This window comes from Anneissia japonica, unplaced genomic scaffold (assembly GCF_011630105.1).
Source record: "Anneissia japonica isolate Jap-2015-1 unplaced genomic scaffold, ASM1163010v1 scaffold287917_len653891_cov171, whole genome shotgun sequence".
Classification (NCBI taxonomy): domain Eukaryota; kingdom Metazoa; phylum Echinodermata; class Crinoidea; order Comatulida; family Comatulidae; genus Anneissia; species Anneissia japonica.
In genome coordinates this window covers 13060-27090 of record NW_022747660.1, presented here as the reverse complement: position 1 = coordinate 27090, position 14031 = coordinate 13060, and the positions used below count along the sequence as shown (strand labels likewise).

The 14031-nt window shown below is 33.7% G+C and overlaps 1 protein-coding gene across 1 annotated transcript in view; it reads right to left on the bottom strand.

The window, feature by feature from the left end:
- Positions 1–8760, bottom strand: part of LOC117120534 — a 30938-nt gene extending 22178 nt beyond the window's left edge. The window contains exon 1 of the mRNA XM_033265547.1: positions 8606–8760. Coding sequence (XP_033121438.1) covers positions 8606–8714 — 109 coding nt within the window. The 5' untranslated portion in view covers positions 8715–8760. The remainder of the gene's footprint in view (positions 1–8605) is intronic.
- Positions 8761–14031: the final 5271 nt, after the last annotated feature.

Genomic DNA, 14031 nt, shown 5'->3' with positions numbered 1-14031 from the left:
GTTTCCATTTTGAAGCTGATACATTTATCTCTCATAAAATATCAAACATATTAATATTTTCCACCAAGAAAAGTTTCGAATTTAATGGAACATTTACATGATCTATAAAAGTATAGTATATCTCAACTTCAATTTTCATAAATTGGCCAAAATTCGCCAATTCTAATTTTAACAGATATTAATTAATAAATGATTAAGGATTATAATAAACTAAGTCATTTTAGGGTTAACGAGGGTTAACTATTCGAAAAATGAATCCAAAACCTGAGTATTTTTCAGTTTTACGCTGACTTAGATTTATAGTCGAACCAGTAAATCTTTAGACACAATTATAATGAACACAGAAGTAATTTTAACATAAATATTTTACGGAATCCGTTCCTGAAATACCTGTATACAGTATGAATAATAACATACCAAAAGCCCGAAAAAATCTAATCAGAGGAACATTGTTCATTATAAAGATATTTAATGGGTTAAAATCAAACGTTTTATTGCACAACTGCTCTGCTGGAAGCGTATAAATGCATGTCGTTGCCAAGTTGTTGCTAACGAAAAAATGTGAATTATAGGGTAATAAGCCTGCGCGCGATCCAAAAGCGGGTAACACATAGGTTTGACACGTCAAAGGGATCTGTTGCCGAGTGATCTCCTTCTCAATAATACCTCCATGATACACTTGAAACCAAATCAATGTAAAAAAATTACAATGCCATTTTAAGAAATAAAGTGCTCTATTTAACGTTTATAGAAAGCCCAATTTAAACTCCCAAAAAAATGCAAAACAAATGGGATGTTATAAAAAGCAAATGGGATGTTAATCTATAAATGAATACAATACGGTAGATTAATAGCACTGTAAATTTATCCACGATACTTCCAACAAAAACAGAATAAAATTATGGATTTCTTTATCTACAAATTTACTGCAAACTACCAGAAAATGAAGAACACATTATTTAAATGCAAGAATATAAAATCATATTGGGTATTTGTGTATTACAGTATTTGCATACTGTAATACACAAACCAAATAAATGTAAAACAAAATAATTACATTGCCATTTTAAAGAAAAAAAGAGTTAGAAGACTTCTATTTAACGTTTAAAGAAGCCAAATTTAAACTCCCAAAAAATTCAAAGTAAATGATACTGTAAGTTAATCTACAGATAAATACAATAGATTGAGATGCATGTTAATACTGTAGCAGAATAAGATAAACTAGATGCACTTGAAAAATATCGCACACTTTAACTTTAAGTTTATTCGCATGATACTTCCAACAACAAAAAAAACTACAAATATGGAATCTATCCCCCTTACAAATTTTTGTGATTACTGCAAAGTACCTGAAAATGAAGTTAACATGTTATTTAAATGCAACAATATAGAATCAAATTGTGTAAAGCAGTGGCAGATCCAGAATTTTTCAAATGGGGGGGTTCACATCTCACAGACAAAAGTTAATGAAATTTGGGATGACACTCACACCAGCAGATGTAAAGCAGATTGACGGATTATATAACATACCTTGTAAGGAATATGAAGACGCGTGGACTATGATCATTGACCTAGAAAACAATCTAAAAATCAAAGAAAATATGACAGATTTCTGTCAATCATTGGAAGCACTTAATCTCCGCCTGGCGTTGAATGCATTACAAGAAGGTAGAGTAATTCTATTCTAATCTCGTTGCCTTTTTGATTTGATGCATATCCAGTGGTCAATACTTTAATAAATATAACTGTAAATAATACAGCTATGTCTATACCTGTCTCTTATACACATCTAGATGTGTATAAGAGACAGATATATATATATATATCGTATTATTTAACAAAAAAAGATATATATATATATATTTGTTAAAAATATTAAAAAAAACAAGATTAATACACTGGGTAGGAAAAAATGCAGAATTGTATTAATGTAATTGTTCATCATATCATTTACAAAATGTGAAAACATTATTCTGTTATGACTGAAATGAAATAAAGGTTGGATGCACCCACAAAAGAAAAAAATAATAATACGCAACTGCCTCTTGAGGGGATATGTGATCACACCAGAGCCAAACAGAAATATTCCATCCACTGAACTTTATGCAAGTGTGCAAAACTCGGGACATAGCATATCGGTGGCTATGACAAAACCATGAATTTGTTGTTAACGTCACTTACTTTGCTTTTTATTTCCATTAAATTACTATCATTTCTTTTTATGTTTAAACAAAAAGGAGGGGGAGGGAGGAGGTGCCAGCATTGTGATAACCCCCCTTGTTGCACCACCTTCACTGGGCCTACCCAGCATTATTATAGTACCAATATAATTTTATCTTGTTTTTTATTCCATTTCTATGAATGAAATAATAAATGACACTCAAAATCTACTGAAAAAAAGCACTGACTTAATATTCACTCTTTAATTCGTAAAGATATGGAGGAATAAAAAGATGTCCTTATAGACCAAAAAATCACTAATGTGAGAGAACATTACTAAATTAGCCAAACAATGGTATAGTAAGTTGCTTGAAAAAGAAAAAAAAAAAAACATATTCTCATGTATTAGGCGATCTGTGTATAAAATGACCCCCGAGCTTTAAAAGATTTATGGATAATTTTCACATGTTGGACTCGCTGTTTCACCGTTTTTGCTGGCACTCTTTGCTGTATGTTCTTGATACTGCATCTTCTGGCTAAAAATGGAGCCAAATGTAGGGCTAATCTTCCAAATAATACCATTTATGGGCTTTTAAATGTTCATCAAAAATTAGTTTCATACTAACAGAAGTAGCTTCATTTAAATATTATAAGTTTGCATGTTACAGTTAATCCGCACATTAAAGATGATTGAAAATGATTAAAAAATCTAAAATTTGTATGTGGTTGCACGTATAAGACGACCCCCCCATGTTTTTCCATAATAATTTGCTATTTTAAGACTCCTCTTCATATGCGAGAATATACGGTAGGTTACTAGCATTGAATAACAATAGGCACTTACTGACCAATCAATCAATCAAGAAAGCTATGACAACTGACATGGAGATATAGTGACATATCATAGAATGACAATGGAAAAAGCAAGTGGCTTTCTATTCATTTTAAATACAGATAAGTTATTCCAATAATTGCTTCAACTTGCTGCTTTGAAATTCAATTAGATTTACAACATTAACTCTACACGTTTCAGACATAAGTAAAATCCTCCCTACTTGTAACTATCACAAAATGACTCACTAAAACGTTTGAAATACAGAATCAAATTATCTGACATTAACAAAATGTTTCTTTTTTTTTTTTTTTCCCAGTCAATAACAGGCAGATGAATGCTTGCCTATTGGAGCACAACTTAGTGGGCTTAGCAATGTAAGATAGCAACAGAAATAGAGTGTGAATAAGCTGGCATCACCGCTTTGACTCGACAACCAAGTACAGATGTATAAAGCTGCTCATTAATTTTCACATGGCCATAAACTTCCAATTCACGCCAAAAAAAAACCCACTGAATGCACAATGTTGTTAGCAGAGGCTATCATGAATGACAAATAGAAATATTGATTTTCTTTTTAGTCTTTAGGGATTTGTTTAATCAGAAATGAAATCAAACTGAAGGACATATGTGGGTGAAGACTGAATACCAGTACAGGCTACAGACAAGTCTGTCACAATAAATTTTGGTTAGGGTCAGTTTTTGGCAAAAGTAGTCCTTGGGCCCGTTCATGCTTATGTTATTACCCGTTGAATATAGCGGTAATATAATTCGAAGGTAGTATGAACGGGGGTAATTGAAAAAACATCTGGCCAAAAAGCAAGTTAGCCAACCCACCAAACTTGCCGGTTAAAAGTTGCCCGAGGCGAATCCTCGTGACCTCGGTGATGACATTAATGACTTTACAGGCCTGGGCCTACTAACGAGGGATGTCCAAAATAGGCCGACCTCATGCTGCGAGTGCAATAAGGGTCCTCCCAAGCATTATTCCTATCCCTTTTCTCTCAATTCTCCAAAGAGTCAACACGTGCATTGCTCCTGCGCCGCAAAATTATATTTTTACTTAACTGTACTCGGGACTTTGCTATTTATTTCCCCAAAAATGAATCAAAAAAACGCCTGGACAGAAGCGGCAACTTTCCCTGATAAGTGTGTGGGGGACTACCAAGGATACAAGAAGGTTTTGAATGGACAAGGAGGACGTACAAGCCTACGGGCTAATAATTACGAAGATGGAAGAGCTGGGCTTTGGCTTTAATAGAGCCGCAACAACTTAAAAAAAACAATACAACCAGGCTAAGGATGAAAACAACAAGTCATAAACATCACTAGCAAGTGACCTTCTAACTACCCACTGAATTTACAAAGCATGAACGAGGGTTGGTTGTAGGGCCGCAGGCGACTCGCTGGGTTCATACCGTTAAATGTGAAGGCGAGTTGTGTATGAACGCAGGCCTTGTGGATAGACAGATGGAATAGACCTTTCCGGAGTGTCGAACAGAACTTAACAATGACCAATCAGAACACGGTCAGGAATATGCCCGTCCCCTACACTTAGGCTATTATTTAACAACAACATCCAAGGGGCGGGGCTTAGTAGCGGAACGGACCATTGTACAGTACCAGTGACCTAATGATTTCCATGCTACTCTGTCTACACAGGGGTCCCAAGTTGTCAAAGTCTCCTGGAGAATTTTTTCATGCAGGGTAGACGGATGTTTTGAACGCGCGTACCAGCTAAAAATGCATGTACAATATTTATCGGCATGTCTTCAATATAAAAACAAAGCAGCTTGGGCAGGTTTAGGGCCTTATTGCTGCCTAGAAATTAGAATGTTCAATAATCTTTATGTCTGCCATTGAACACAAGAATGGGAAAATTTAGCTGGCATAAACCTTAATTTTGAAAATCTGGTACAATCCTGGAGAAATCCAAGAGAAATTCAAATTGTGGGAGAAAATGTGGAATTTTTCGGGAGACAGGGAGACGTACCAAAATTCCTGGAGACTCCAGGGCAATCCAGGAGACTTTAGGAGCTCTGTGTCTACTGTTGCTAAGTAAGAAGAGACAGTATTGCGTCACAATGTTAATTTCTAATGTTTTTTGGATGAGCCTTTAATTTTTAAGCATTCACAGCATACCGCCCTCATCAATCCGTTACACTCAATTTCGCAGGGTAATGAATTGGTTTGACTTTGAAAATCCCCAGGATTTACATAATTTTCTACAATCTGCTTTATGATTACTGCAGCATCAAAAGCAAATCTTACTTAATGGTCATTAGATAGACATCTAAGCCGGTTCATTAATTTCATTTTTGCAACAGCAATCAATTTCAAAAAGGCTGACAGTCCTAGGCATGACAATTTTTACAGTTAGCCTAATCGTTGCTTTTAACTCTATCTCTATTTACTCTAATAGGATAAAAAGGATATGAAATCAACTTAGAATAAATCATGTTTACACAAGTGTGGTGATACCTTATCTGAAAATAGCGGCTTTAAAAACAGACATAATTAGGTTAAATTTACATATAAGTTTTAAATACCTTGTGAGTGGGTGTACAGTACAAGTAAACAAAAGGTGAAATTATTTCAGTTAAAATACCAATGAAATTGAAAGTTAAAGCCTGGACTTAGGTCCATTAATTTGGATCTATTGAAGCAAAAGCTAATTTAATCCCTTGGTTTCATAAGAAGAAACTTGCATTCTTGCCCAACTAATATCAAAGATCTGGCCTATAATTCACTCGTCAGTGGTCAGATCAATCTTAAGATACAGTTCTTAACATGGGACCTTCACTCAAAAAAGATATATCAGAGTCAGTACAAAACAAAGCCACACGCTTTGTCACTGGTACTGTATTTACACCAGCGTGTACAGCCATTAAAAAAATGTTTAAATAGGATGATGATCTTAAAGTTTGCCGTAAAATTAATCAGCTAGTTAATTTTCACCAAGCAATAATGGGTCACCTTGCCGTTCCAGTGCAATTGATTCTACAACCAGTCCAGCGGATCATGCAACTACATATCGATTTTCACAAAAAGGAACTGCTAGAAATTTTCATTCTTACCACAGCCGATCGGAGATTGGAATTTATTATCCCATGAAATCAACTGTATACTAAATAAAGATTTGTTCAAAACAGCTATCCATCTCTATTTCCTAGAAGAAGCATGAGTTTCAACTACCAGCACCACCACCAAACCATACCCGTGTGAACCCCTATTTTAGGGTTGCTGGGTAGTTTCAAGACAAGAAAAGACAATTACTGTAAATATACTGTAGATGCGTAGTATACAGGCACGGAACCAGAGTTCACCCTTTCTATCGAACAAGGGGTTCACAGGGGTAGGGTGCAGAGGAGCAAAATCCCCCTAACTCAGACAGTCTTAGGTTTTTTTAAGACAGATATTAAACTGTACGCTATTTGCGGCATTACTATTAATATACAGAGAAATATATGAATGAATAGGTGTGAGATGACACTCACATAATAATCCGACACTAGCAGCCCACTTTTTAAATTTTTATCTTTCACCCTGACCTTCACCACAGTGAATGGTGTGAGGGTCTGTATCTTGTACTGTAGCCTGTCTGGGCCCATGAATATTTCAAAAATCATGAAGAAAAAATGGGGTAGAAAAAAAATGAAATTTTTTTTTGAAGTGTAAGAGGGCCATTTCCAGCAGTCTAGCGGTGCCAAAATCATAAATTTTCTTACCTCACCTCCAACTATGGTGGAGCTGAGGTGTCGACCCTCCATTAGTAAACTTCCCTCCCTGCAGCAATATTGAGGTAACAAATGCACTGTGTGAAAGGTTATAGGCTGGCAGGATTATGACCGGTTGAGCCGCCAACAAGTTGAGCCGCCGGTCATTTCTATGGAACGCCAAGCGCGTCTCTCAGTGAATGTAGTGCCTTAATTACGGCGTTTCAATTAACTTCTTCGGTTTTGCAGAGAGTTGTTATAGTTGTACTGTTGTTTGGGATATATTTCAGTTTATTTACTCAATTATTTCAATTTATTTAATACTCGGTTTTTGCACTGATTTATTAAATATTTTTGGGACGTATTTCAATTTATTTACTTGTTCTTTCTATCATTTTAATTTAAATTTTGTGAGTATTTGCTCAGTCAGCTTGCCAGAATAGTAAAAAAAAAACTCCATACATTCTTATCATTTATTATATATAAGTTTAACAAATAGTACAAAAATAAAAATATATAAATTACAAAACTATACTGTAGTAAATACTGTATAATAACATAGGCCTAACACATTTAAATTTATTGTTTATTATTTATTAAATATTTTTGGGACGTATTTCAATTTATTTACTTGTTCTTTCTATCGTTTTAATTTAAATTTTGTGAGTATTTGCTCAGTCAGCTTGCCAGATAGTAAAAAAAAAACTCCATACATTCTTATCATTTTTATTATATATAATGATATATAATATAAATATAATTTAATTAAATAATTTAACAAAATAGTACAAATAACGAATAAGTTAATTGAAATATGCCGCAAACCAAACGTAAAAAATAATCAAGTTATTACATTTTTAATACGATTTTGCATGAATAATAAATTTAAATGTGTTAGGCCTATGTTATTATACAGTATTTACTATGGTTTTGTAATTTATATACTTTTTATTTTTGTACTATTTGTTAAACTTATATATAATAAATAATTTAATTAAATAATTTAACAAAATAGTACTACAAATAACGAATAAGTTAATTGAAATACGCCGCAAACCAAACGTAAATAAACACATTTTAATACGATTTTGCAATTATACAACTTCATTTATTTTTATAAAATGTAGTACACTGACAAGACTGTGGGATGAATATGTAGCTGGTATCCGGGGGGTTCATTCACTGATGACATCGGCAAGCCGACTACATTCACTGAGGGACGCGCTTGGCGTTCCATAGAAATTACCAGCGGCTCAACTTGTCAGCGGCTCAACCGGTCATACTGTATCCCGGCTGGCAATCATACCGTCGCAATACTGAGGCAACATTTATCTGAAAGGGGAGCTTCCCCTGCTCCACAAACTGGGATCAACATTTTTAAATAAAATTTGTTCAACAATGTGGGAGTGGGCATCGAAAAATTTGTTTTAACAAATCTTACAACAATTGGTCACTGACCTTCAACCCGTGGGCAATTGTTGGCATGGAGCCAACCAAAGTAAGATTAGGCCTAACCCCTACTCATTATGAAATGGCTGCTATTGTTACACCATTGTTCATTGTATATTATTATATAGGCCCAATCTTATAAAGAGCAATAATAAAACATCCATCCAAACAGAAATAGGAATTCGCTAAAATTGGTGTAACAATAGTCACTGCCTGCTGGCGCAAGGGTGCCACGTATTTGAGTACCACGGTGTCCGTCCAGACATAGAATAGTAGAAGAGCCTAAGCTAGGCCTAGCCGTAGGTCGGTTAAGCCTAGTCCGCTCTAGTCTAGCGCCCTGCCAAAGTTAGGTCATTATTAAATAGGCCTAGGCTAGTCCTAAGCCTAGAAAGCATTAATCATGTCAGACGTTTATTATTTGAAAAAAAGAATTGCAGGTTAGACAAACCTTGTATTTGATCTCTTATTCTACTAGCTTGAGTTTTGAACTGCAAAACACCATCCAAATCTGGAGGGAGTTTTGCAAGTTCTATCAGTTCTTCTTCGCTGAATCTCATGATTTATCAAAACAAAATTATGTGTAAAACACGGAAGTAAAAAAAGCCTGAAAAGTTAATAACGGCCCTCTATTGGCGAAATTTTCTAAACTCTAGACAACATTGCACTGGTACCCATAATTTTTTTTTAATTTCAATTCATTAGTTCGTTCGTCCATTAGTTCAATAATTATTTAATTCATTTATCCATCTATTTATCAATCAAACAATTAATGTTTTTATTCATTTAAAATATTTATTTATTTATTTATTTTCTTAGTTATTCAAAATTCAATCATTCAAAATTCATACTTAAAACATGCTTGGATTGCTGGCGTATTATATTCAGTAAAATGTAGGTAACCTATTTTCGAGGTTTTACGGTAAAATTGATTGATTAACTGATTGATTGAATTGAATTTATTCGATTGAAAAAAAAGTCTGTATACCCATGTATTGTCTATTGAAATTCCTGGAGAACATTTGATTTTTTATTTGTAAGACAATGTAACAGATGAACATTGATTGATTGATTGATTTTTTTTTTTGATTTTTTTTTTGGTCAGTTCAATTTAATTTTATTAAAACCTATTTCGCAGTACAGAGGTGATTTATATGGGTGCAGTATTGTAACAACATAAACATGGTTAAATAAATAGTAGAAATAATGCAAAGTGAAGACGATATTTTAAAATACAAATAATAGAAAAAGTAACGCCTAAAACATTTAAAATTGAAATATAAACGACACACGACGAAAAGCTGATTGTACGTGAATTTAGACCTAAATGGCATTAATAAATATTGTGTTCAATTATTATAATTTAAAAAAATAATACATTACATTATTTTATTTATATTTAAATGTATTTAAATATATTTGGTATAATAGGCCCTATTTGGTACTCCGTAATAAAGAAGTAAATAAATAATAATTTCTGTTTACAGTAGCGCGACTTAATTCATCCCGTTAAAAAAAAGTACAAAAGAAGGGAGAGGAATAACATTGATAAGCAGTCTTGAACTCTTACGGGCTCTCAACACATCAAAACAGAATGGGGAATAAAAATTCATGAGTTTCAGCGAACTATTAAAGTCAACAGTGAAATGTAATAGAATCTCAATCTGTCTTTCATTGCTTCTTAAGGGAATAAATAAAAATAATCTTTTAAAACTACCATCTTGAAAACATAGGGCCTAGGTTTACTTTTGGCAGAGAAGTAATCACCCAAAGAATTATCGGTCCTGGCCTAAGCTTTAAATAGCCCTTTTAACACCGTGGTCACAAACACACTGCCAGTGAGTGAGTTGCTGGTTAAAGAGGTTTCCATTCCATAGTTTTTTCTTTTTTTTTAAATTTCTGTAGTAGGCCTGCTATTATATGAACAAAAATTTAACTTTGGACATTACTTTAACCATTAGTATGTACATTATTATTCAAACCATCTTTGAAATAGATTAATTATTTCAAAAATGTAAATTATTATGAAAAACGACAGACTAAAAAAAAGGTTTTATTATTTAAACATCATTGATTTAACTTTCAGTTCAGGTAAAAAAAAATAAACATTGATTTAACATTCAGTTCAGGTAAAAAAAGAAATTAATTTTTTTAAGTAGTCAGTTTCAAAGACCTTTATTTTTATTAATTTATTTTTTTATATATATTTATTAATTTTTTTAAATTATTCAGCTTTGGGTACAAGGGTCAATAATATCCCAAACTGTGAACTTAATCAGCTCTTCAAAGTGGCAATCATTCTACAAAACAAGACAATATGCCTATACACACAATATTCTCTACACATAGGTACATAGACCTATGCACGAAACTTGGGGAGTGGAGTTGATTATTTTGTCGTGAGACAAAATACTGTTATATAATTAATGCTTGCGGTAGATAGTTCTGAAAAGAACTGTTGTTGTTGGTTGAGAATATCTCGACGTTTCGGTTACTTGCTTCAACCGTCTTCAGGAGAATAATATCTGCAGACATCTCAAACAGGGAAATACTTATATGTTTGAGTGATGAGACTTGCTGCTGATTGGTTGAAAACTAAACAAAGGCTGAGCCTACCAGTGAAAAGCTATACAAAAGCTAAAATTCACGGTCTGAATAGAAGGGCGGGGCGTGGCTAGAAAGCCAAGACAGTGGCATTGTTCTAGCTGGGGGAAGGAAAGCCAAAAACAATGGCATATTTTCCAGTGTAGAGGGAAAGATTTGGCGGGAAAAATTTGGTTTAGGTCCGGTTAAACAAAATACTGTTATCGTGACAGGAATTGAACCTAAGGCCTTAGGGATTGGAAGGCAAGCATCTTAACCACCAAGCTATTCAACTCCACCCCTCATTAATATTCATGAGCTCAATCCTTTCCATGTGTGAAATGAATGGCGGGATTCACATAGTGGCCATTCGTAGAATAATTATGCTTTTTTTTCCCGGCATAATTTGGACCCCGGTAACATATAGCTTTGATGCTACGCATAATTTCATGAAACGTAGCATAACGTAGAATAATTAATTTAGAAATGATGTAAATTTCATTAGGGCCTGATTTAGAAAAAAAAAAGTTTGAAAAAAGAAGTTTGTTATTATTCAGGCCAGAGATATTTCAGCAACCCAATAGAGTCGGTCTTTCAGGAATTTAGATCCAGATGCTGAGGTTTCCAACCCTCACCCCCTCCCCCCACCATTCACTAGAACGGTACAACAATATTGTGAGATGCACACTTTGCTCATACCACGGACAATAAAACAATGGTTAAGTCATATAAACAGAAAACATCTAAGCAACGTTAATTAGGCTAGTCATTTCTTGATCTTTATTACTAAACAGAAAATGAGACTATAAAAAAGTTTTGAAGTAAGAACTCCTCCGATTTAATTTAATATAATCTCCTCCTCTCTACTTTTGCCAACACTGGTTGGTAAGGTGAGACTTCCACATCCGTATTTATACCGTTTTAGGTAAATTTTCATAGTGTATTTAAATTCCATATTTTATACGATAAATGTTGTTTTACTGTTACTTTATAGAAAATGTATATTAATGTTAACATTTTATTGTCTTTTTTTTTGTGAATTGTATTTTTGGACACAGTGTTTTGGGAGACCAACTTAGATAGTGATTTAGTTCACTTCCTGGATCCTCTCTATCGCTGTCGTACGCCTCTCCCACCTTGTTTATTGTGTTTATCCTTTTGCTTTGTACCATGTTTGGAAGAGAAAAATGAAATGAAATAAACCACTCTTTAAAATTAACGCCAAAAACGTACAAATATAATCAGAGAAAATGATGAAGGTAATACATTGCATGTCGTTATGTAGAACACTTTAAATAATAAGGTCTGATGAATATATAATTGATGAAAATAAACTAACAATACAGTAGGATTATTGGAAGCTCTATACAATTTAAAAAAAAACTAGGCTAATCTATTGAATTAAAAAATAGGACAAAGAAATTAATCAAGATTAATGAAAAAATAATAATTTGGTATTCGGACCTATCAATTTCACAATTCATTGTATGTTTAACTCATTTTCCGAACAACAACATTAAAAAAAAAAAAAAAAGATTGGTTACGTCAATAATAATTTAAAAAAAAACCAACATATTATAATAATACCGTGTTGAAACACGCTTGTAGCACAAAGATGAAAAAATGTTAATGACATCATGAGCTCGATGAGATGTACAATTGTGCTCATACCGTGGATATACTACTGTATAACATTAGTTACTGATTTATATAAGAGTAGTTTTAAAGCTTAATGTAGGCCTACTGTAATAACTGACTGTATGCAGCTCTTCTGTCCTTTATGCAATACAATTAACAAACTATTATGCATTTAATGTTGTCATTTAGAACACTTGATGAATAAGATCTGAATACAATTGCTAAAAATGCTCGCATCCGATCCTAATTGTAATTTTGTTTTACAAAACACAAGTTCTATTTGTGGAGATAATATTCAATAGAGTTATTATTTTACATTAACAACTGAATGAACCATACTAATTAAACACGACTTGGAGACACCGGACAAGTGGCGAATGCTAGGCATATTTACATTTTACATTTTAAAGAAGGATTATACAAATTGTGAAATCAAGATTAATGAAGAAAATAATTTTACAAAAAATTTTCTTCTTTTTAAACCTTCTATTTTATTGTGTTCCCTATGAAATTGTGTGTATAATATTGCATTGTCCATTGTTCATAACCACACACACACAAACCCACGTAAAATGGTTGAAATCAAGAACATTTGTATTCTTTGAAATTGACTACAGAGCAAATGAAAAAAGAGTTCGTATTCTTCGTTGGAATTTTCAAATACAGTTAGGCCTATACTTCAAATAATAATTTATGGATTCAGAAACTTCCTTAAATTCGCACAAACATGACGTACATTCTTATTGATTTATACAACTGATGATAGGCCTACTAGAGGTTAAGATGCTTGCCTTCCAATCCCAGGACCTCGGGTTAAATAGTAAACTGCTTCCTACGGGCCTGTGTTTAAGACTGGAACAATTTAGCCATTTTTCATATAATGAATGCTTCATTTAGAGGAATTTATTTAGATAACGGCCTAATGCAACAGTGTGCTATAACAGCACAAGTGTGTCAGCCTCTGAGAAACTACATTAGTTAGCCCTACAATGTTTTTAGAAAATATTGCTCATTGTGGGACCGTGCCACAGAGTTTCAGTGCCACAGAGAGTTCAGTCCCCCAGTGAGCCCCGATGTAATGTTCTGGCCAATGGCGCATAATTTAGAGGGGGCGTGAAGCTTATCTGATAATTACCATGCTAAATAGTAAATATAAATCAAATACAAACTCATATAATGAAGGTGCTAGAGGTTTAAAGGGGATTTCGCCTCTCTTTCACCTCTACCAGGACCCTTCCGTGAGACTCAGTTCGTACATTAATTTTCCCTCTTTCTCCCAGGCTGAATCCGCCCCTGATGATGAATTCGAAGTCGGATATATCTCGAGTAAATTTATTATGGATTTATGCTGGGGATTTAATTGTCTGGTGCGACATTCCGACACGGGTGCCACGAGCGAGATACGTTACGAATGCAATTGACGACCGGTCTTGTGGCATATTAAGATCATTCCCATGTTTATGGCAACCCATCATTAACTAGGACAAATCATTTATTATAGTGACATTCAAAATTCAGAACATCAGACGGATGCTTCTTCTTTTTGTAGAATAGGTGTTAGGTGAATCTTAGATCTTGCGAAGTTGCTTCTTTCTGTTTGATTTCAATCCACTTCTTGGATATTTAGCCTAGTTTTGGGTGATTTTAAACAACCAC